At 40.7% G+C, this 24,331-nt stretch overlaps 7 protein-coding genes and 1 non-coding gene across 8 annotated transcripts; 3 read left to right on the forward strand and 5 right to left on the reverse strand.

The window, feature by feature from the left end:
- Positions 1–273: 273 nt before the first annotated feature.
- On the reverse strand, positions 274–2,640 carry I206_104354 (uncharacterized protein; the record flags this gene model as incomplete). The annotated part of the gene is made up of 3 exons (XM_019155807.1): positions 274–1,884; positions 1,997–2,534; positions 2,615–2,640. 3 exons carry the CDS (start codon positions 2,638–2,640, stop codon positions 274–276), a joined length of 2,175 nt encoding a protein of 724 aa, XP_019010765.1.
- Positions 2,641–3,052: 412 nt separating this feature from the next.
- On the reverse strand, positions 3,053–4,684 carry I206_104355 (uncharacterized protein; the record flags this gene model as incomplete). Its single annotated transcript, XM_019155806.1, has 5 exons — positions 3,053–3,283; positions 3,343–3,511; positions 3,584–4,409; positions 4,471–4,512; positions 4,579–4,684. 5 exons carry the CDS (start codon positions 4,682–4,684, stop codon positions 3,053–3,055), a joined length of 1,374 nt encoding a protein of 457 aa, XP_019010764.1.
- Positions 4,685–5,618: 934 nt separating this feature from the next.
- On the forward strand, positions 5,619–6,590 carry I206_104356 (uncharacterized protein; the record flags this gene model as incomplete). Its single annotated transcript, XM_019155805.1, has 1 exon — positions 5,619–6,590. One exon carries the CDS (start codon positions 5,619–5,621, stop codon positions 6,588–6,590), a length of 972 nt encoding a protein of 323 aa, XP_019010763.1.
- Positions 6,591–7,086: 496 nt separating this feature from the next.
- I206_104357 (uncharacterized protein) lies at positions 7,087–8,979 on the reverse strand (the record flags this gene model as incomplete). The annotated part of the gene is made up of 1 exon (XM_019155804.1): positions 7,087–8,979. The coding sequence occupies one exon, from the start codon at positions 8,977–8,979 to the stop codon at positions 7,087–7,089; it is 1,893 nt and encodes a 630-aa protein (XP_019010762.1).
- Positions 8,980–9,443: 464 nt separating this feature from the next.
- On the forward strand, positions 9,444–13,602 carry I206_104358 (uncharacterized protein; the record flags this gene model as incomplete). Its single annotated transcript, XM_019155803.1, has 14 exons — positions 9,444–9,482; positions 9,545–9,706; positions 9,759–9,804; positions 9,859–9,995; positions 10,048–10,640; positions 10,705–11,617; positions 11,675–11,717; positions 11,769–11,890; positions 11,948–12,044; positions 12,098–12,491; positions 12,556–12,845; positions 12,915–13,043; positions 13,123–13,260; positions 13,361–13,602. The coding sequence occupies 14 exons, from the start codon at positions 9,444–9,446 to the stop codon at positions 13,600–13,602; spliced, it is 3,345 nt and encodes a 1,114-aa protein (XP_019010761.1).
- A 273-nt stretch (positions 13,603–13,875) lies between these two features.
- I206_104359 (uncharacterized protein) lies at positions 13,876–16,582 on the reverse strand (the record flags this gene model as incomplete). Its single annotated transcript, XM_019155801.2, has 8 exons — positions 13,876–13,929; positions 13,999–14,196; positions 14,500–14,517; positions 14,591–14,823; positions 14,886–15,438; positions 15,508–16,303; positions 16,368–16,459; positions 16,523–16,582. 8 exons carry the CDS (start codon positions 16,580–16,582, stop codon positions 13,876–13,878), a joined length of 2,004 nt encoding a protein of 667 aa, XP_019010759.2.
- Positions 16,583–18,394: 1,812 nt separating this feature from the next.
- On the reverse strand, positions 18,395–18,488 carry I206_104360. Its single transcript has one exon. It is a non-coding gene; the product is annotated as a tRNA-OTHER (tRNA).
- A 1,985-nt stretch (positions 18,489–20,473) lies between these two features.
- I206_104361 (uncharacterized protein) lies at positions 20,474–22,975 on the forward strand (the record flags this gene model as incomplete). Its single annotated transcript, XM_019155800.1, has 1 exon — positions 20,474–22,975. One exon carries the CDS (start codon positions 20,474–20,476, stop codon positions 22,973–22,975), a length of 2,502 nt encoding a protein of 833 aa, XP_019010758.1.
- Between the last annotated feature and the right edge of the window lie 1,356 nt (positions 22,976–24,331).

Consider the following 24,331-nt stretch of genomic DNA (forward strand, 5'->3'; position numbering starts at 1 on the left):
TTCAATCATGATTAAAATGAACATCATAGTGAAAATATCTCTATAATCCGTTAGTCCGACATTATCTCATTTCTATGCGTTTCTTCATTCAAAATTGAACTTAAACCTTTTATCACATATTAATCCCCATAAATATAAACCAAGGTGATTAAATCAAAATTACTGATGCATAATATACAAACAAACAATTAATATAAACATATTTTAAAATCATATCTTTATTCATTTAAACTAATTCTTTTCTCAATTATAATTATATTAAAATAAAAAGAATTAACCTATAATATGTAAATTACCAAGACTTTTCCATTCTTTTAAAATTTTACCTTTTATTTCATTATTATTATCATCATTATCCTCATCATTATCATCATCATTATCATTTTTATTAAAAATTAAAATTCTTAATCCACCTAATTCAAAAAACCCTTGATCAAAAGCAATAAATTCTAAATTAAATTCAAATTCAATTTCCCATTTATAAATTTCTTTTTTTAATTTATTATTATTATTATCTTCATTATCATTAGTAGAATAAGTAGGATGAAAATTTTCTTTAACTTTTTTAAATTTATTATTATTATTATCATTATCATTAAATTTTAAAAATTGTAATGAATTTCCTAAATTAATTATTTCACAATTATTATTAGATTTAATGAAAGGTAAAGGTGGAAATCCTTCTTCTTTTTCTCCTTCAATAATTAAAACATCTTCATTATTAACTATTAAAGGAATATTATTAAATTTTGGAGTAGAATTTCCAATTCCTGATAAATTAGTTATTGATGTTAATCCTTGAGTTTGTGCAAGTTTAAGTTGATTAGGTATATTATTAGAAGGTGTACCACTTCTTGAATTAAAAGGTGAAAAAGGTCTTTTATCATTATTGTTTGATGGAGTTGGTGACATAGGTGTATTTGTACGTGAAGGTGAAAGTATGTTAAGTTGAGGTTTATTTCCTACTTGGGATTGAGTTGAGGAATTAGCAAGAGGAGTCAAGTATTGTACTGCTATTTTTGGTATTTTTGGAGGCATCGGATCATAAGAGTTAGATTGAGATACTCTAGACGATATTCTAGATAATGGTTGATCATCTTCATTGTCGTCATCTCCTGCCTTGTGATTGGGGATTGTTTGCATGGTTTCAAAAGATTTGGTGGATCTCATACCAAGTTTGAAATTCATTTTAAATCGCTGTTCAACTTCGAATTCCCTCATTACCTCTTGCTCATCTTCCTTTAATGTAAGATCGAATTCCCATTCGTTTCCTTGACTTTCGCTTTCAACTGTGGAAGAGGGTAATGATCCTTTGATAGGACTTGGTGCAAGTAAATTATTATTCAATCTATCTCGAGTTTGAGCAAGAGGACTTCCAGGTACACCTACACTTCCAACATTTGATTGTGAACTCAATGTTCTGGTTGGTAAAATTCCTCCTTTAGGTGGAACTGCAGGAGATGATGAAGGAGGAATTCGTCTATTTAAAGTAGAAGTTTGTAATCTACCAGGTAAAGAATATTGACCTGATTTCCAATTAATATCTAATCTACCTAAAGGTAAAATTGTACCTCCAGAATAAGAAGGTGGAAATTTAGATTGATTAATATTTCCAATATCTTCAATTGAAGGTGAAAGTACGAAAAGGAATTGTCTTATATCTTCAGGTAATAGAATAATATTTTCTTGTTCAATATCATTCAAAGAAATTGAATTTAATCCTTTAATAGGTTCTAAATAGATTTCATTTAAAATCATAAATTCTGATGAAATATTTTGTAAAAGAATTTCAAGATAAATTTTATCCCTTTGTGAAGATGAAAGTAATATATTAGGTGAAGAAGGAATTTGAATTCTAGTTTTAATTGATAAAGGTGGATTCACCTAAAAAAATCAAGAATTATTAAAATAATTCAATATCAAAAAATCATTTTTCAAACATTACATTTAAAAAAAATATAAAATATGTAATTAGACTAGACTTCAAAGAACTTACATTAAATTTCAAGAATCTTTGAAATGTTTTTCTTCCTTCTAAAGTTTCCCAAGCAACACTAATTATAAGTATATTTAAACCTAAATCTTTAATTTCATTTTCAATTTTAATATTTACTTTTTCACCAAATTTTAATATTGATAAATTTTCAATTTTATCTTCTTTTATTTCTTCTTCTTTAGATAAATTTATTTCTTGTTTATCTTCTTCTATGAAGGGATTTTCAAATTCATGATTAGATTTTTCATTTTGATGTATAATTTCACCTAATCTAAATCTTCCATTTGATCCTTGACATTCAATCATCATTTTAACTCCTAGTATATCATTTTGAGAATAATTTGTATTTTCTAATGATAATTCTAAAGAAAGTGTAGATCCTAAAGAAATTATACCGAATGGTGATGGGTAATTTGCAGTAGGTGATAATGTAAATGAGCTCGGTGGGGGAGGTAAAGTAGGAGCTGCTGAAAATGGGACTGGAGGTGAAGATGAGGGGATGTAGCCTGGTATAAGGTTTGGAGGTGAAATTTGATTGCTACACGTCAACTTCATATATCAGCCTACCTGTTGTACTGAGCTCTACCACTGAAGAAGAAGGTATAAACAGGAGCTTACATGATGAGCGTCAACGGAGGTTCCATGTTGATTGCCTGTTTATGCTCTGTGGTCAACTTCGATTCTCCATAAGCGTATTGAGACGCTACGTTGTCCTATTACCTCGCACGAGATATCTTTGCGGAGATGCTGGATATGCGTGAAACGTGAAGGATGCGGATGGACAGGAAAGGTATTTTGTTTTTGTTAATGTAAAGGGATGATTTAATTAGGACCTCCTCCACTTTGACATTTGAGATAAGTGACGCGTCATGGACATGTTTCGATGAATGCTAATGCTGCCCTTCGACAATTTGACGCTTGATACATATGATCAATCAATACACAATACAAACCTTTTCTACAATCCCCATTAGACTAAAAATTCCATGTCAACTACCAATATCGAGCTAAGATCTACAACGCGAAGTCCGTGTAACATATATCACACAAATATCTTTACTCCCTTCTGGAATGATTCTGCCTAGCGACTTCCCTAGATTGTTTTTCGAGCAAGTCAAATGCATTGAGGACATCTTCTTCTGTCACAGGAGCATCTGACGAAAGCGTGACCTCATCACCCAGATTGAGAGTACCTTGCTCTGTCAAGGGGAAGACCGATGAATGGGGGATAAGAAATTGTAGGGATGTTCTAAGAGCTGCTATTTCAATCTTGGAAGATTCGAGCGCCTAAATTCGAAAGTGTTAACAAATTGTGGCCACTCAATCCAAACGAAGTTCCAGCTTACCAGAACCAAGTCCCTGAGTAACTCGTCCTTCTGGTCCATCTGCCTCTTAATCAAACCTAATTGAGCTGAATCCATCTCAAGTTTCTTCATGTGCTCCTCTCTTCTCCTTCTGAAAGCTTGTTGTGCACGCTTGTTCTGCTCTGCTCGGGACAATTTGGAATCACCACCACTGAGAAATCAAGCAACAATGTAAGCTAAATCAGCAATGATAGAGCCGATCATTCACAGAGACTGAACTTACCTGGGACTATCTGCTCCTTGAGCTTGGGATATTACTTCATTTGAAGCGTTCTGCGGAGTAGGGGTAGAAGGTAAAGCAGGATCGATCTGATTATCATGAACTTGACCTGGCGTCTGCTCTTGTCGTGGCTGTAGACTTGCTTCCCGAGCGGAAGAGAGCGATGAGAGTGTTTTATCTAGATCTTGCTTCAAGATAGTATTGCTCAATTCAGTCAGATGTCGGATATCATTTTCGTACTTATCCGTACTCTGACCAATTTCAACACCGTTATTGCCAGTTAAATTCGGATCCGTTCTGATGTTACTTTGTGTACTTGCTATATTAGTGTTGTCTGGAATGGGAATAGGCTGATCCATAGGTAGATTGATCACTTCTTGACTTTCATCCTGGTTATTTTGATTTTTCTTGCTTCTCTTTCGTTTCGATCCACTTGGATTTTGGTCCATTTCTTTCCAACCTGCTCTTTCATGTGGTAATTTCCTTCTTTTCCCACCCATTTCACCTCTATCTGTATGATCGGCAAGTAGAGCAGCTTGTTCTATCACTTCTTGTCCATTCAACAAACTAGGATCAGGCAAAGACAGTGAACTGATAGTTTCACTTGCCAATCTTGCTAAAGTATTAGAAATCGGTATGCTGGGATTACCGGGAGAAGATCGGCCGCCCACTACATCTTGACGATCGCTTGACAAAATTTCGCCAGGTTGGAATAAATTAAAAGGTGGTTGATTGGACCTCCCGGCGGGAGAAGTTGCTTCGCTCGTGGTCTTGTCGACTGTCAATTGGTTGTTTGGTAAAGGCGCTACAGATGAGGGGTCCGTGCGGCCTGTCATCATCCCGTTGGTCAGATCGACTGATCACTAAGTTGGAATCCTAGCGATGCTCACTATTTACATCTCCCGAGTCATGCGAATACTCATGATCCAAATCTACGCGTCGAATTGCGATGATTAGCTTGTACAAGATCAAGAGATTGCATAGTGGTCATCACGTACAATCCATCAACCCATGACTATCAACCTCATCGGGAACCCTGCCATCCGTTCCAGAGGGGTAGAGCAACGTAGCAAGGGAAGAATGTGGATCTTGATTGTTACTCATGATGCTTGCTGTTCACCTAGAGGTCTTTGTATGCAGCTAGGCGGGATGTTATTGTTGTTGTGGACGTGACGAGTGGAGGGTGAATGATGAATGGAAGAGGTTATGTAAGGTGAGTTGATGAACGATGCTTACGTATCTAACGATGTAATCGAATCAAACTTAAACTTGCATCGAATCACGGGAATATAAAAGGAAATTCGATTAAACAATTCATTGTGGCACTTGTGACCTTTTCACCGCAGGTGATCTGTCTCTTGTGTGTAAAGGTGGCATTTTGATCGTTAATTTCTCTCTTAATTGTCGTTGAGTGGATCAAATTAGAGATCGTTCAAATACACATAAACTCGGACGGAACATGCTCAGCACACATCTTTCTACCCCACTTCACTCCTGGTGGTGATTTCTGCATTTCACTCCGGTGATTCCCCATCCGGGGACTGGTCCAGCAAATAATCAATCACGCTTATGGTATACTACAGTATAATACCATCACACAAGATGCATGTTTTTGACCTAGTCGAAACCGAAATTATCATCCGAATCGGTCATCCGAGGTATGAATGTAACGACCAAGAGTGACTTTGGTCGGACAATACACCTCTTTTAAGGTATGAGAATCGCTTAAAGCGATACCGGTATAGTGTCGGACCGAATCAAAATGCCTTTTCCAGGTTTTTTTCGCGGATTGACAATGATGGTAACTGATTGAAGTGTCTCATGACCTATACCTCGGGTGGTACGATCGTTCTGATAGATCATATGAGCTTTCTCGATACATACAGATAGAGGCGAGCATATATATAAGTAGCTCAATGTTTTACGGAGGAGGCTTTCTTTCATCCTCTCATCAACTCATTCAGCCTTCTAAACTTTCTACTTAGTTTTCATCCTTCTACGTTAATCTCTTCACGTACAGCTAAGTCCAAAAATCAAAATGCCTCCTTTAACTCAATCACCAATTTCTTCTCCATCTTTAAGAACAATTGCACATGCACAAATGAGATCATCTTATTTCCCACCTGTACCAACAGCACCTCATTCATATCATGGTAGAATTCCACCAACTCCAAATTCATCTTTAAATATAATTCATAATTCACCTCAACCTAATATAGGTTCAACTTTAGTAGGTTGTTTAAAACATACTCAAAACATTTCAGGTCGACCTTTACCTTCTTCTTCTTCACAATCATCAACAAATATATCAGAAATTGGACCATATCATCGAGGTGATTCTGAATTTTTTCAAGTTAAACCAAATTTAAAACCAATTATGAAAAGTATTAATCCTATTGAAAAAAGAAGAATTTCAACTCCTAGTAATATGATTAAAGTTTCTCAAATTCCAATTGGTAATTCACCTAATTTAAGATCAATTCATACTTCTTCTTCTTCTTTCAATGATAATAATAAAATTTCTGATTCCGCTCAAAGAGGAATTGATGTTCAAGGTAAAAGAAGACCTTCATTCAAAATTGAATTACCTCCTCGACAACCTACTATTCAACAAACCCACCAAAAGGTTTCTTCAATGCAACCTATTGCGAATGTCATTCAAAATTCTTCTTCAGGATACGTTTCTTCTACACCTATATTTAAAGATCCATTTGAAAATCATAATGCAACATATGATTATCCTGCAGGTGGATATATGATACTTAGAGCACCTACAAAAGGTAATAATTCATTTATGGAAGATTTTCCTTCACCAACTCAACAACAAACTCGAAATGGCTTAATGGATATTGAATATATGTATGATAATGAAGGTATTGGATTAGGTTATTCACTTAATAAAAGAGTAGCTACACCTTGGTTAAGATCAAAAGGTGATGAAGAAGAATGGTTAAAAAGTGATGATCTAGAAGACATTGATCGCAAAATCGGTAATATGAATGTTGCCTAAATCAATAACAAATCATAGGATTTGTAGAATGCCTTCATCTTGATAACCAATCACCACATCTACACTTTCGATGCTTTTCTCGGTCCCTTTTTGTATGAGTCTGTATATAGATGGTGTGAGTTGAATTATGAATAAGTCTACAATTTACGCCCCACATCTTCTCCGATTGAATCATTGAGCTTTCGAAGAGCAGCCGGGTTCGGCGTTTTTCAAGTCCTATGTTGTAGATGTAAGATTTAAGCAGCATAATGGGTTTGGTCATACAAATATTTTCGTTTTCCCATCGAGGTAAGGAAGATCTTGCATGCCAATGAAAGTGGAATGAAGCGGTGTCAAGCATTGAGATGCTTAATGAACCGAAGTAGTGTAATTATACATAGTCTCATGCTTAATCTACGCATGTTGATTTTACACAGTTAATATTCAAATGCACAACAAACATTATTTAATTGATTTGAAATTAGATGAAACCTAAAATTCCAATCCCCCATCCAACTTACCCAAAGGATTTCAAGAAGTCCCATTCTTCCCCTTCTTCCTCATTTTCTTCTTTTTGCTGGACATCTTTCTCTCCTGACCCCGTCATCACCTTCTTTACACTCTTCTTCCTAGAAGTGGGTATCTCTACAACAAATCTTACCCTTTCTCTAGCTTTCGGAATGATCGGAGCTCCCATTTCGAATTTCCTAGCCTTCTTAGAAGGTTTATCAATGATACTAGGTGAAGGTCGCTTATTTGGATTTTTCGCAGCTTGTAAATGATAATTTATAATATCAAATTCCGATCTAAATTCCACTTCTTTAATTGGCGATTCTTGTTGATCTTCTATCAATGATTGTTTGGTCACGAGATCATCCTCGGTAGAACTGGAACGACTGGTCAGATCAATGATGTCACTCATGATCGGTATTCCTTTTTGCGGATTATCATTGATTTGTAGTATATTGGGATCAAACGTTACTTTGTAGCCTTCATTATCTGGAAGAGATTTTCTGATTTTTCTTGTTCTTGTTCTTTTGACAGGTGGTGAAGGAGGAGGAATGAAATCTGGGTCATCGGCTTCTTTTTCATTGAATATGTCATTTAACATGATATCGGGTGACGGTGTTCGTTCGATTCGATCTTCTGGAATAGAATCGACTGTTGGCATTAGATTCGGACTGGCTTTTGAGGGAGATGATGTTCCAGCTTCAGGCTGATTTCCGTCTTGCGCGATTTGTTTGGGGTCTACAACTATGTCGATATTAGCTTCGGGTGCCGAGACTTGGTCGTGTTGATCTTTGGCTTCAGATAGCTTGGCCTGACCTGCTTCAACCGATAAACTATCTTGAGCTAAATCACCATTCGCGTCTACAGCATCGGACACCACTAGACCAGTTCCATCGGGTATTTCAATTTCATGAGCCTTTTCTGTGGAGTCGTGCTGATCATCCAAGTTTCCATGTTCTTGCGTCTTCTCAGCAGTCGGAATCTCTTTATCCGGTATCTGATCATCGGCTGTATGCAAGTCTAAGCCTATTTGAGCCGTGTCTACATTATCTGACCTTATAAGGTCCACCGATCTTCTAGGTCGACCTCTTGGTTTCCCTGTGTTCGTAGACCTGGGTGGAGGACTTGGCGGAGGTGTGGGCGTGAGATCCTTATACCATACTGAATCAGGTACTTCTATACTCAATTTTTCTAGTCCCAATTCTTCCCTTCTCCAAGTCTCTAACGCGAATAAAGCTGCCGCATCTAGCGTTCTCAAATCGAGTCTCAATTCTCTTACCTTTCGAGTGGGTCCTATCGGAGGTAACGGATGTGTCGGTAAAGGAGGTGAGGTCTTCTGTTGATCTGCTGCAGGCAGGGCGCTTACAGGCGTTGGAGGAAGGACTGGAGGTGGTGGGGAGAGGTGACTCGGATTGCTTGCTTCCTCCGTCTGTACTGATGGTGGTATCTCGGCTGTGGTGGATGTAGGTAAGTCGGTATGCTGGGAAGTGCTTTCTGTCTCTGGTGTTTTCTGCGCGACGATATTTTCAGGGGTGATGTCTGGTTGTCCCAGTGGTGCCAGGGTGTGCCCATTCCTATTCGACCAATACGCATCAAGCGTATCTCCTTCCTGAAGCTGAATAATCTCTCTACTCCCTTGCCTCTTCCTAGGTTCTGTCTCCTCGATATCACTATATGGGCTTCCAGGTGGTAATTCGGAGCTTTCTACTATCCTCACATCTACTCTATGATAACTTTGAGGTGTCTTGTATCGTTCTAGCAAATCATTGAGCCGTATTAGTTGATCGGGTTTCCGAAGAGTGACCAACCATGATGCGAGGGGCGGTAACGATATAGCGTGAAGGGTTTCTTGATGTGTGAAGACAGCTGAAGGGGGAAGAGCCGCTGACGATAATGCCATAGTTGGAAATGCGATGTCTTTTAGGTTCCGGGGCCGAATTAACGTTCAATCATCGGGGTTGAACTTTGCCTCTAAGGAACGAAGCGTCACCTTTCATCGGAGCCAGATGCGGGCGGGTGAAGGAGGACTCGTTGATTGCTCCAGAGCGAGGTGATATCAGTATCTGTATAGGTGAACGGATCCGATGTGTAGGTTCTTTTCGTGAAGATGGTGTGGTAAAGCAAGGAATAGATGACTTTGTCAACAAATATAGTTCCGGTACAGATAAGATATGATGATGTCATGATATAATTTCCAAAGAGCGATCCTCGGATCCGAATAACTGATAAAATGACGATATATAAGAAAAATCGGACAATGGAGAAGACCATCTTTAGCTATTCCTTGAATTACCAAGCTCGCATACTAACTCTCATCACAGCACGAGAGAATCTGTTTGCGCAGAAGTGAATACAGTAACGATCATGTCAGACTCATTCGCTGTGCCTTTGGCCAACACCCGAGTTAGTCATCGTAATTTTTGATCTGTTTCCTTGCTTACCACTGAGATATCTCTGACCTATAGAACGTTACGATCGTGGCTCATGTAGATCATGGAAAAACATCTTTCGCTGATAGTCTTCTCTCCTCAAATAATATCATCTCATCTCGTATGGCTGGGAAGTTACGTTTCTTGGATTCTAGAGAAGATGAACAGGAACGAGGTATAACCATGGAAAGTAGTGCCGTGAGTCGATTGGTATTTGAAAGCGAATCATAGCTGAATGAATCTGTGATAGGTTTCTCTCAGATTTGATATGAACAGAATAGGTCCAGACGGCGTTGGTGAGCTGGTCTTATCGCTCAGGGAGAATATTAAGCTAATATGGTCATTCGCAGCATCGACTTCGAAGCATCTATGTAATGTTATCGACACTCCCGGTCACGTCGACTTCGCCTCGGAAGTATCAACTGCATCTAGGCTTTGTGATGGTGCTTTAGTTTTGGTAGACTGCTGGGAAGGAGTCTGTACGCAGGTACGTCTATAAATGTGTCCGCTGGAAGTCTCACTGACCTCCATCTGATTAGACGATAGCAGTGTTACGGCAAGCATGGGTAGATCGCTTGAGGCCACTATTAGTGATAAATAAGATTGATCGTCTCATCACGGAATTGCAAATGTCACCTTCAGAAGCATATCATCACTTGTCTCAACTGATCGAACAGGTAAACGCTGTAATGGGATCATTCTATGCGTCAGAGAGGATGGAAGATGATCTACGTTGGAGGGAAGAAAGAGAAAAAAGATTAGATGCAAGGAAGCAAGCTCAAGAGGAACGCGGTGATGCAATAGACAACGAAGAAGAGGAAGATGAGAAAGAATTTGAAGAGAAAGAGGATGAAGATATCTATTTCGCTCCGGATAGGGGGAATGTACTTTTCGCCTCTGCTATAGATGGTTGGGCGTTCCGATTAGGTAAATTTGCTCGACTTTATGCGGAGAAACTCAAGATAAAAGAAGGAAATCTAAGAAGAGTACTATGGGGCGATTGGTATCTCGATCCGAAGAGTAAAAGAGTGATTGGGAGAAAGAAATTAGCAGGAAGAAACTTGAAGCCCCTGTTCGTACAATTTGTCTTGGAAAACATATGGAGAGTCTATGATACAGTGTTGAATCAACAGTGAGCCAAATCATTAGTATTATGAGCACGAAGGACTGCAGAGCTGATACCCCCGATGTGATAGTGATCCAGAAGCTACGCAGAAAATCGTTACTGCTTTAGGCGTTCGAATAACACCACGAGATATCCGTTCGAAGGATACACGGAATCTTCTCAACATAATAATGCAACAATGGCTACCGCTTTCCACCGCGACTTTCCAAGCAGTAATCGATGTCATACCTTCTCCTTCTGACGCTCAGGCCATACGTCTGCCCTCCATGCTACATCCCGAAAAAGCAGCTGCGTCGAATACTTCTTTAGTAGCTACGAACGAATTAGAAAAAGGCCTGTACTCCTGTGATCAATCCGAAGGTGCAAATGTAGTAGCGTATGTGAGTAAGATGTTCGCAGTCGCGAGAGGCGATTTGCCAGAGTTCAAGCCTAAAGAAATGACAGCAGAGGAAATGCGTCAAAGGGGGAGAGAAGAACGAGATCGAAGAGCAGCAATTTTAGCTTCTCGACAGGAAATAGCAAAACCTTCAAATGGATTACCCTTGCCTGAAAATGGAGAAGATTTAGTCAAACCGTTAGAAGCTTTGGATTTGGAAGTTCAAGATGATAAAGGAGTTGAAACTCCGCTCCTACCTATAGATGAATCTTCAGAAGTATTGTTAGGTTTCTCAAGGATATTCTCTGGTGTATTGAAAAGAAACACACCTTTGATAGTGACGTTACCTAAATATGAAAATGATTTAGGAGTAAATCATCCTAGGAACGCGAAATACATTGCGAGGGTAGAGGTGAGAGACTTGTATATGATGATGGGACGAGAACTTGTCAGCGTGGAAGAAGTTCCAGCCGGTCATGTTTGTGCCATTGGTGGTTTAGAAAGAGTCGTGCCTAGAAGTGCTACTCTATGGGCACCTACATCGGAAGGGATTGAGGAAATCAAGGAAGATGCTGGATTGGTCAATCTGGCTGGTGTTAACTTGTTGGTAAGTGACAAGCTGGGGTCCTTGCAAGATGAAATACTGATAGAACACTTTTGCTAGTCGGCCCCTATCGTTAGAGTAGCACTGGAACCTGAAAATCCAAGTGAGCCATCATGACGCTGAGTAAAGATAACATGCTGACAATCTTTTGTAGGTGATATGCCCAAGCTTATTCGAGGACTGCAAATACTCAATCAAGCCGATCCTTGCGCCGAATACTTTGTGCAAGAAACAGGGGAACATGTTATAATCACAGCTGGAGAAATCCACTTACAGGTAAATCAGTATAAATCTAGACAAATTGTAATTGCGCTGACATTGATCGATTCTCAGCGTTGCATCAAAGACTTACAAGAGAGATTCGCCAAATGTCCTATACAGCAATCTGCTGTAATCGTACCTTTCAGAGAGTCGGCCGTAAGAGCACCTGGTAAGCCGTCATCATAGATCTGTCAGCATACGGAGCTTATACTGTCATGTCAGATATGGCACCACCGAAGACAGCCGGTGCGCCTCGAGGAACAGTCAACGGATCAATCTTGAATGGTTTAGTCACCTACAACATTCGCGCCGTGCCCCTTCCACCCAAGATCATCGAATTTCTCCTATCTCAAACCAACACTATAGGTTCGATGTTGGTGCAAAAACGAGATCAAATTAACGAAGAAGATGAAAACCAAGAGGAGAGGGACGCAGGTGAAGCAACGACCGAACAAAGTCGAAAGCTTACACCAGAACAGTTCTGGGCAGAATTAGAAGGTTTGTTCAATAAAGCCGGACCTGATTGGGCTGGAGCAGCTGATCGAATTTGGTCATTTGGTCCAAAGAGGATGGGCGCGAATATTTTGTTGGATCCTCATGGAAAGAACTCAATTCGGTGGGTTGTTCTCTTTCTTTTACCATTTCATGGGTCATGTAAGCTGACAATCAATGTGATGTAGACTTCGAGGAAAAGAGAAACTTTTCGCAGATGCAAAAGCAGAAGGACAATCAACTGATGCAGCTCTACAAATTGCTGATAATGCATTTGCTCAAGATCAGTTGGCCAAGGTCGAAGGAGATGATCAAGCGAAAGAGGAATTGAGATTACTTGGAGATTTCGAAAATTCAATTGAAGCTGGATTCCAAATGGCCACTTTCCAAGGTCCATTATGCTCTGAACCTGTAGTAGGTATGGCCTGGGTTGTAGAAAATGTTCAACTCAATAAAGAAGAATTGGACTCTGAACAAGGTATGTCACAATTTCTCATATTCGCCTGTCATATTCCATTTAATCAGTTACTAATGGTGAAGTTGATAGGTAAAGGTCGAACAGCAGCTGTTACAGGAGCTTTAATTTCGAGTGTAAGAGATGCATGTAGAGCAGGGATATTAGATTGGTCTCCACGTATTAAATTGGCAATGTACACTTGTGATATTCAAGCTTCAAGTGAGTCTGGACTTTACTCTCTCGCAACGAAGAGTTCATAATACAGGGAGATGACTGATTGAGTGATTCTGTATCATAGCTGAAGTTCTGGGTAAAGTATATGCAGTAGTAGCTAGAAGAAGAGGAAGAATAGTTTCAGAAGAAATGAAAGAAGGTACATCATTCTTTACAATTAGAGCAATGTTACCTGTAGTAGAATCATTCGGTTTTGCAGATGGTAAGTTTTTTTTTGGTTTTTTTTTTTTCTTTCAAAAACAGAACAAATCAAATAGGAAACTTATTCATGATTGTTTTGTTTTGTTTTATTTACTTTTTAGAAATTCGAAAAAGAACTTCAGGTGCAGCTTCTCCACAATTAATATTTTCAGGATTTGAAACTTTAGATCAAGATCCATTTTGGGTTCCTACTACACAAGAAGAATTAGAAGATTTAGGTGAAAAATCAGATAGAGCAAATGTTGCTAAAATTTATGTTGATAATGTTAGAAAAAGAAAAGGAATGTTTATCGAGAAAAAAATGGTTGAATTTGCTGAAAAACAACGTACACTTAAAAAGTAAATTATACCTATTCAAATCGCATTACATATCTTTTCATCAGCATTATCAGGATTGTTGTCATTAATGCATTATTATAATTGACATTTGGGTCAAATACAAGGTGTAAATCGTGAGCAATTTTATGAGATATATAAAGATAGTATTATAAGTGAATATACGAATTTTTATTATAAAATCGATATTAACAAGTTGGCTCGCACATCCGGAACCAGTCCAAATGATGGCAAGAGGGATAGCACAATATATGATATCACCACCAACAAGGTAATACCTTCAATGACCCTGTTGTTGACTCTTGAGTAGAGCAGCTTGTTTCCCATTTGCGGCCTACATATAAGACATATTAGCCGAAGCCTTGTTAAAACTGCTAAAGTCGAAGTGAGCTGCGAAACGTACCTGCGAGATGGTCAAATATGCTCTAGTGGGAGAAGTTTGATGGTCTTCTACCGACAAGGCCATTGCTCGTTTAGGATCAATCGATAATCCAGCTGCTTTACCTTCTAAGCCATTTAAAAAATTTTGGTTGTTTGAGAGATTATTCGGTTGTTCACCTTTTTCAGTCCATTCGAAGAATGTCGACATTAGTGAGAGGAACTGCTTGTCAGATTTCGGAAGGTTGTAGGCGGATGTAGATTACAAGAGCGAGATGAAAGAAGATCGAGTGATAGACGAAGAGGATTTGCGAGATCGTTGATCATCAAGAGAATCATTATTGTCCAGAAAATGAACGAGAGCAGAAGAAGAAGAAAGTTTATCGTCAGCTTGAAGTTTTAGTCTTTTGTTATCCATCACAGCTCGTTTATTCAAACTTAGACTCGGGAATGGTTTAGGATTGATGGACAAATTCAAGTTTACCGTTGACATTGAAGGGTTATAGTCAGATGTGAAATCGCTTACACGTTCAGTTTTGCAGAACTAAACAAACGCAGGCAAACGGGATGTTAGTCTCTAGCTCATTGATCGATAGAGAACGGTGATAGATGCTCACCTTGGGTACAGAATCAGTCGCCATTAGCCTAAAAATATATACTTGGATCCGCTCATATAGCTTGACCATAGTTTGCAGTTGACTAGCATGAAGCGTATTTCCTATACCAGGCTCTATACGACCTTTTACTCCTGCATCCTTATCTGCTGTTATCTGGTTCATATATCCGATCAACTCTGCTCGAAGGGTATGATCGATATTCAGTTCACATGGTGAAGCTGGTGCCAGATAAGCTATACAATACGTAATAGTTAGCGCAGATTTATTGATAGTGAAGAATCCAGTTTGAACTAACTATTATATATGACGAAAGCCATAGCGATCAGATCCTGTTGATGTTTTTCCATAGCAGCATGTCCTGCTGTTTTACTGTTCTTACCTGATCCTGGTGCAGCAATAGCCGAAGAGGTAGTTTGAAATCGTCTCTTGAAATCCTGAACATCCAACCAAAAGCTTAAATTCTCTTCGCAGAAGTTCTGCCTCAGAAATTCTCTAAACAAACTTCGGAGTGCTGGTTCTTCCAAGATTTGCTTCAAACGAGCAGTATGGGAATCCTTTATATGATTATCTCCACCTGGCACACCAGATATATCGAAATCGGCTCTCAACCTATCTGACATTGAGTTGCGCCGTTCTATCTGCATCGAAGGTTGTTCGGAAGACGATCGTCCTTTGTTGAGGTTGTTGAGCGAAGAGGACGAATCTTGGGCATGTAGATTAGGCTTTGATCCGGAAGCCAAAGTATTTGAATGCGGTTTATTGGACGATTCGAACCATTTAGCGACTTGCATTCCTTCTTTCGTAAATTTGTATATTGCCTTCTCAGTCGCCCGGAATTCTGCTTCTTGCTATGATATCATGATCATCGTTCAGCAGTTGTGACGAGATATATACTTTAGCACAAAGGACAGACTCACCATATGCGCACCTGCTCCTCCGCCTGCACCACCTTGTCTGACAGTGACCACCAGATGACCATCTCTTGATTTTCCTTTGTCACTGACAAGTGTGATGAAGCCGTATCTAACAAATTGACCTAGTATCTCCGCGGCCTCATCGATACCTGTAGCCGAGGTATAATCTAAGATCCAATCAACAGCCATCGAAGCTGCGAAGGTATAATCGTCCCTTATCGAGCCTTGCGTTTTCTTATCGCTAGCAGGTGTTTTTCGGATAATCATTCCGTCTGATCGTTCGAACCTCTCGCCAAATGGTAAAGGTGGCGCTTTCATGTAGAATCTTGAATTGTGATGTGTTTGAATCTCATCATCACCCATCTTACTTATATTAGGTTCCTTCCCTGCGAATCGCCTAAAGAGAACTTCTATCACACCTCGAGTAATGATTATCTCGTCATCCGTAGAACGCCTTTCTAGGTGGAGGAGCTTCATGCATATCGGTTGAGTGGCAAAGAGCTTAATCAAATGATCGGCAGAAATACCATTTTTGGTGACGAATCTTTCTAGTATATGTAGACCTTTAGCGGTCAACATGTATATCCCACGTTCTTTGAAAGAAATCGAATCGAGATCGGTAGCATTCTCGATCAAGTGTGAATCCATGAAATGTTGACAAATTGCTTTCGCCATTTCCCTCGACATCGAAAAGGTCGTTGTAGTTGTGGTTGTTATGATCCTTGTTGGGTCCTTTGGGTCTGCTGCACGATTCGATTGGGAAAATTTCAATGAGGATAGATTGGAGCATGCATCATCACTATACAAGGGAAATAATGGTAAGTTGGGGAACCACTGTGAGCATCATAAGCAATTAAACTCACGTAGTGAAACTGTTAGGATAGGATTTGAAGAAATTTCTATGCGTTTCAAACTCGAGCGATACGACCAGTGTGCAAAACAGGTCATGAGTGTCCTACAGAGTCAACAGACCTCAGTGATCCCATTGTACTCTGTACACAGGAGTAGCCGAACTCACCTTCACAAACGGTCGACCCCGCTTGGTGGTCTTCATCAAGTGAGAATTGGATGACGACATTGTAAGTCAGTTGATGGACGTTGAGCGGTGAGATGGCAAGTGTTCTTTTAATGCGAAACAGTATCGATGAGATAGCACTCTTGGAAGGATATAAAGATAAGCTCGTACAAACGAGGATATACTAGAACACAACTTGACACCGAAATATATATATGGAAACTTGATGATGCGATAAAAGAAAGGATTGACAATGGATCGGATTCTATGGTGGAAGGTGAGAGTGAGAAGATAGATTGGGTTGATGTGGAGAAGTGTATATTCGGCCAAATATTGTTTCTTGGCAGCCGAATGTATGTGTGATGATGATCCTGCGTTATTAGCGTTTGGTTTTATTGTGTATCATATGTTCGATTTCCTTTAGTTCAAACTTGGATCACCGTGCAGAGGGGTAATTGTGCTGAAACGGATTTGGCAGGTCTGAGCGTTTTTGTCGAGAGTCTCGAGCTTAGAGTGCTTCTCGGCGGGAGGGAAGACAAAGCTGTAGTATAGGTCAATGATGTGGCTAAAGCGATAGTATCGGTCTCAGATGGAGTCTTTGAGGGCTATCGAGCGGTCGGCATAGGGGACATGGGGTATCGAAATTAACTTACATATACCTAGTTCCGCCTGCACCGTCTATTCCAGGTAACTCTGACGAAGGAGATCTTCGATCGAAACACCGAATTGGTGGTATGACTAAGTGAATTGCCATGCTTAGTCAACACATAATCATATTGGATTGTTCAAAATTTCCCCACTCACAGACTAATCGAGGCCAGAGTAGCTGGAACCAAACGGGGTTAATCCTTGATCTGTCAAAAGGATACGTCTGGTAAAATAATCCAATCCTTCCTTTGTACCTTTCTTTGAGTTTCAGATTATGGTGATTACCTGGTCTCGACTAAATTACAATCTAATATCTGAGATGTCGGATGATCTTCGTTCTTATTAGAGCCAGTAGGCAACTACGCACTTGTTGTTGTTGATGACTCACTCTCTTGGTCATAAGGACTCAAGTAGATTTGACCATGAGAAGTCTATGATGTTATTCCGACATTGGATGATTTTCACTTCTCCAATCTATCGTTGTATATATTCTTTTCATTTAAAAATTCCGTCTTATCTCTTGACCTTTCGATTTCTCCTCTTCTCTTGTGATCTTACAACGGACAACAATTTCGAAAATTTACTTAAGCAATGTATTTATTCTATTGTACTTTTTGGATCTCAGAGCAGAAAAAGACGGAGTTTCACCACTGAAAAGGGAAGAGCTATTGTACTAATATGATATCAGCGGAAAAGGGTAAAAAGTAGACAAAAAACTCATGTTTAAATCCTACTAGTACGTTTCATGTTTCAACCCTTAAGCGTAAAATGGCAGCATCTCAGGAATACTTCTTGGTACCTGATTTTCCGACTGCATTCTGCCAAAATACCCTGAATTGATTATCCACTTCAAACTAATCCGCATTTAATTATCTTGCGTACATAAGGGCCAATCGTCAACAGGCAATCCGAGCATCTGCATTGGAGACTGTACATTCCTGTGAGTGATTTCTTGAGAATCTTTGCATCCCCCAATGGCGGTTCCAATGCGTGATTAATAAATATCGGTTCTAACAAGTCCAAGTATTCAGTAAACGATATATTTCACACCAAAAATACGACTTCGTACGGTCGATACGGCAACAGGCGACCTGGCGCATCGTCAAAGAGAAAGCCACCTGTCATAGAGCACAACCAGCTATCCTCGATAGCTGTTCCAAGTAATGATGTATACCTGAACAGAGTTGTCAGGAAGGTGATCGGTTCAAACCAAAAAGAATAAACGTCTGGCAGCGACGGGATTCGAACCCGCGCCCGAAGACTGCGGTTCTAGTACGAACTGCACCTGAACACAGCGCCTTAACCACTCGGCCACACTACCAACAAAACCGTTGTCAAAACCAGTTTTTCTTTCGTTTTCCGAAACCAAAATTTTGCTCAAATATATGGTTGAGTCCTCAGACCATCTGATTGTTCGACCGTTTCTTGAGCTTTCTCCAGTCGCCTGTCGATGCTAAATTCCATCCATCTACGGTGGGAGATCGTTCATTGCTCCACATCAGATGCAGAGCGAGTCCTGGCCATTTTATGCAAGTAGCCTCACTTCCCATAAAACATGCAGCGTATTCGATACAAACAGTGCTGTCATATCAACGGTGGCACTCGGTATTGGTGTTTAGGTCCACAGTTTACGATTTACCGGAACGGTCGAGATTCATAGTCAGGTCTGGGCTGATTCACTTCCCGTACGGAGGAGCAAGAAACAATAATAATCCCAACGACCAATTCACTCCCCTGTAGATCGTCTGTTCAAGTACCATCTCGCTTTAATCGCAATGTCGTCGTGGGTCGAATGCATGGAGAAGATAGAGAACACCGATCTGAAGTCAGAGGCATGTCACTCTGAACAGACTGCGGTATGCCAAATGGGAAACGCATCACAGCATGCGACAGCAAAGAACGTAAGTCCAGTGTCCTAGGGATCACAGCTGTTCATATGCATTGCTGGGGCAAGATGAATCCGAGGACTATCTGACGTCGTTGTATTCAAGCCCAATAGGACGACCAATTTTTTCTGCTTCCGAGTCTGTACAGTGACAGTCGACATAGTAAAGCTTGTCGTTTGCATTTTACAGACAGGTATAACCATACGTCATGTAGCTGGACGGTATAGGCCAGGGTTAGAATGCCACCAGATCGACGAAGCGTCATGAAGAAGACGCGTTAAACGAGTGCCACACATAAAGCATTTTCAAACTCCGAACAGATTTTGCATTTTTCGATCTCTAACTCTTTTGTACGGTGAGAAATGACGAATTACACACACCATACAGCAACAAACCACTGAGCAGCAGCAACAACCACGCGCAATCCTACCTGTAGGAGGACATTACTAATGTGTTGAATTATCATGCATTCCCTCTTTCCTTCTCTTCCTCACAAATCAAATCAACCTTAAAAGCGGTACATAGGGTGTCTCCTTCATTGCAGATCATTCTACCTCTTCCGCAACATCCACTTCACTTCAATCTCTTTTCAACTCTTGACTAAAAAGCCTCGACACGACTAGAAAACGTGCCGTTGCACCAGTTAAAGGAAAAAAAGAAATTAGAATCACCTTTCCTCCCCTTGCTCTGCCCTTCAGTTCAAGTCAAGTGATTCAGAAAAGGACACAGCTCTGTCTAGGAATAGAAGTGTTTGTAAAGCAAGCAAAAGCTTCGTAAGTGTCTACTCGATTCATTCAACTTATCCATCTCGACCGAGTAGCCGAGTCATCATTCTTTTCCAACCTTAGTTCAACGTTGCATCGTGTCAACTTCGGCTGATTAATCCTCTACATATATTCCTTTGTCGTTGCCACCCTTCTTCCTTTCTTCAATCACTATACATCCCAATTCACATACCGACCATTAGCGATCCTTACTCGTTCAGTCGACTCCGTTCTCCGTTCAACAAATTCTCGCACATTTTCTCGAGCTATTTGTTGATTAGATTTATTCATAGAACTCACAGAAATCCCTTTTTCCCCGACATTTCAGATCAAGCAAAAGTCAAGAGCAGTCAACTGCAGACCTTCATTGGTTCTTAGACCTCGCTTCGTCACCCCAAACATCAAGAACCCCCTTTTCGTCGACCCTATAATATAACCTTCAATTGCCCACGTCTTTAGAAGGAAGTTCGTGCACCGGTCTTTCCACCCTTCCGTTCATAAGCCAACTGCACTCAGTCGACGAGTCACACTACAATTGCCACCCATCTTCTCACCTTCAAAACCCATCACCAACAAAAAAGGTACATTCTCCAATTAAAGGAGAATCCGTACCTCGGCCCCTGGGTCACTCGGGGTCATCACCCTTGATTGACATCATGCCTTACATCTATGATATGCCCACCAACGGGCGAGATGAATACAGTCGACGATCGTTCGAGTCGGATAAGGACCATGCGGATGTCGAGCTCCTCAAACTGCTAAACGGAGGAGGGTATCAGAAGTCGGTTGAACCTCAGATGCATAATCTGGCTTACAACCAGTCCCACGGCTATGCTCAAAGAGTGGACGAGGAAGAGGAGAGCGATGTAAGTCTACAACAAGCGGTAGATGCGAAAGCATATTCACATCCAGATTTGCTGACTTTGTCCTCCCTTGATTCCCCTCTTCTTCCGATTGATTTCTCAACGTCAAACTTTGCCGACGTTACTCCTTTCGCCGACCCCCCTTTCATTATCGATCTGATACACTTGCGACAATTTCAATGCTCGGAATACGATGAACAGGGCGACTTTTTCATGAACAAACGATATCCTCGGATGTCACTCAACGGTCGTGCTTATCCTCCTGTCCCTCCTGAAGCTAGCACCATCGCTAGACCTGTTGACGATTGGTCTGACGAGGAGATGGCTCCTTTGAGAAGCCAGTACGACATGCAGTCACCCTCGCAATCGGGTTACAACCGACACGTTAGATCTTTTGGTGGTGAACCGTCTCAGACCGTTTACCCTCAGAACAAAAGCAACCTCCTTGCTGTCGAACCCGAATCCTACGCTCACTATCACCAGAACCAGGGATTCTCTCAGCAGCAACCATACGTATGGTCACCACCCCATGGTGAGAACTGGTCAAATACATTTGCTGCCGACTTCCGTGCGCCTTACCTTCATCCAAGACTCGTTCACCTGCCTGAGCAACCAATCACTCCTCACGATACTTATCGGTACCCTGCAAGTCATGTGGAACAGATATACGTTGCTCCTGCTGCTCCCGAAGTCTCTGTCGACACAATCAATGCCGCATTCGCCATGTGGTACGCCGATCAGGTCATCAATCTTCTGGTAGCTCCAGGGTCATTCCGACCTGGGGTTGGAGGAGCCTCTGACGTGATCTGGGGTACAGCCGGCGTTGAGCGAGAATCTTGGCTTCGTCAAGGCAGAGTTCTCCCCGATTACTCTGAGTCCTGGGGTAGAATGGGAATGACCGACACATTCAAGCAAGCAACACGAAAAGTCAGCGTTAGCCGACGAAGACCTGAACTCGAACTTAAAGATCCATACAATGTTGCCTGGATCCATGCCATCAAACCATCGTCATCGCTCGTTAGCTTCGTTCTCGATATGATCCAACGCATGACTATCTCACCTACCGCGCTTGTCTCCGCTGTTTGGTATCTGCATGGTCTTGGACTTCATGAGGGCGATGGAGACAAAGGTGCCCAGCTTCGAGCATTCCTTCAAGAGCACCGATCATATGAATCCGAATCGGTTGAAAGAAGAGTAGCCACCTTAGGCTTGATCTTAGCCGGAAAATGGCTGGACGACAACTCTTTCTTGACCAAATCCTGGTGCGAGGTAACCACTATCCCTGTCAAACAAATCGACCGAATGGAACGCATCGCCTTGGCGGATCTCAATTTCTCTCTGCATGTTCCGGTCTCATCCTGGGTAGATCACGTCAACAAGCTGTACGCCTCTCTCATCAGCAAGATTCTTCCCGATGAAATCGACCTTGTCGTTACACCCATCATCGACGAAATGGTTACAGATGCGCGAAACGTGGAGCTCGAAGATCCTCAAGACGGTTCGCCAGCTTTGACTCAATACGAGAGAAGGGCTTCTGCCGATGAACTTCCAGCCGCTGCTGATCAAGCTATCTCAAGAGATTGGGGAACTTTTGCACGAACCTACGGAATTTCTCAACAAGATCTGAGGGATTCAGAAATCGACGTAGAAATGGAGCGAGCTGAACGGGATGTCAACGCATTGGTAGCTGACGAGTATTCTGAAGAGCAGGAGGATGAGGAGGAAGAAGAAGAATTTTTGGATTATGACGGAGCTAAGAAATGGTTACCCACTTTGTCTGAACTCAAAAGATCTGGATCCCGTTCTAGCGATACTTCCCTCAGCTCGTACGACAGTCTTAGTCTTGGTCACAAAAGAGGTCACGCGCAGCCCATGACTCAACCCTTCCATGTCCCTGCTGATCTGTTAGACACTCCTTCCAGACAGAGGTCATACAGTGACTGGAGCCATGTTTCTTCAAGATCTGACCATTCGTTGGACTGGGAATCGGCTAATGACTTCCTTTACCCTGTCAACGTGACTTCGACCAAAGAAGGTTGCAGAAAGTGTCAAGATTGTCAACACAATTATGGACTGCCTAAGACTATCGGCTACCAAGATGCGGGATTTGTAGAACCTGGAGTTCATATCGTTCAACCACCTCGTTACGATACTCGAAGTCAATCAAGAAATGGTTCCCAGAAGAAGAATGGCATTGTCACTGGCAAAGCTAAGGAAGGATACGGTCTATCTGGTTCTATCTCGGCTGCCGCGTCCAAGAGGTGGGGCAAACCCATCAGTGCTGTCAGGTGGTGATTATCATCACTGACACTGCCTTTCATAGATTCGACCCTAAATTCAGACATGAGGATGGACGACGAAGCCGCACGCGGTGTCTATCTGACATGACCAACCTGGATAATTCACTTGGAGTCGAGCCTAACTGGTCTTTTTCCCCTTACCCCCAGTGCAACGCCAATGTCTATTAGACCTCTCCTCATACCAAGTTTGCGCTAAATCTTCTCTCGCTGGCGATTTCTACCTCAGCTCTCCTGTACATAGTTCCTAGCGCGCATATGTTTTTTCTTCCGCGCATACCTTCCCACAATTAATTGAAATATACCACTCCAAAACCATCTCAAGATTCGAAGACATTCCTTCAAGTAACGACAGTGATATACTTTATTATACCCTCCTTATATACGTATATACGAATATACAAAGGCCAACAAACCCAACTCCCCTCTCTTAGACTCTAGCTCATTTCTTTCGCTATTGTTGTCACTTTTTCTCTATCTTTGTAGGAGCGGGGGGATGTTTCTGTTTTCAGTTTAGAGGAAGCTTTCTTTACACTTTAATTCTTTTTTCATTTCTGTAAATAATCTATATCTACGATTTTGATAATATCGAATTGACAGATTCAAGCTTTCGCTAGTATTCTGTTGAAACCTTTTTTGTGTTTTTTCTTTTTTTGTTTTTCTTTTCTTTTTTTTTCAGTCGTAGGAACATATATGTTTCATCTCCTCGGTACTTTAGATGATGAACTTCATATGATATGCAAATGATTACACGACGATAATGTTAATATGCTTTCATGATAGCATTTAACAGAGGGGAGGGCGGTTTAATTCCCGATTATTCCCGCTGAGTGGCAAATACTTGATTAAGTTAGTGTTATTTGTTGAATATGGGTAATTAGGAAAAATGTACTAATTCAGGGTTTTCGTAAGGGGGGAAAAAGTGAGAATTACAAACCTTTGTTATGTTTGTTATAATTTACCGTAATTAGACTTTCATTCGCAATTAATATGGAATGGTTTAACATAAGTTATGGCATTGGAGAAAGAAGAGTTAAGGAATAAGATTGCTTGAGTATGAATCTGTTGCATTCATTTGATAAGATTTATACATACTTTCACTCCATCCTTATTGTGATTAGCTACGAAATTATTTACTTTCTCCTTTAATATTATATCCATTGCAGTCATGAGAATAAATGTTGAAAGAATGTTGTAAAAGCTCAAACATCCAATTCAAGTAGGATAAATGAACACAACCAGAAAATTAGATTTACATTAGAATATCATATTTCTCAATTTTGAAAGCCATATGAAAGGAAGTAACGACGCACGATCATCAAGAAATAAAGGAAGCTTAATATATCATATCAAA

The sequence above is a fragment of the Kwoniella pini genome, chromosome 5 (assembly GCF_000512605.2).
Source record: "Kwoniella pini CBS 10737 chromosome 5, complete sequence".
NCBI lineage: Eukaryota > Fungi > Basidiomycota > Tremellomycetes > Tremellales > Cryptococcaceae > Kwoniella > Kwoniella pini.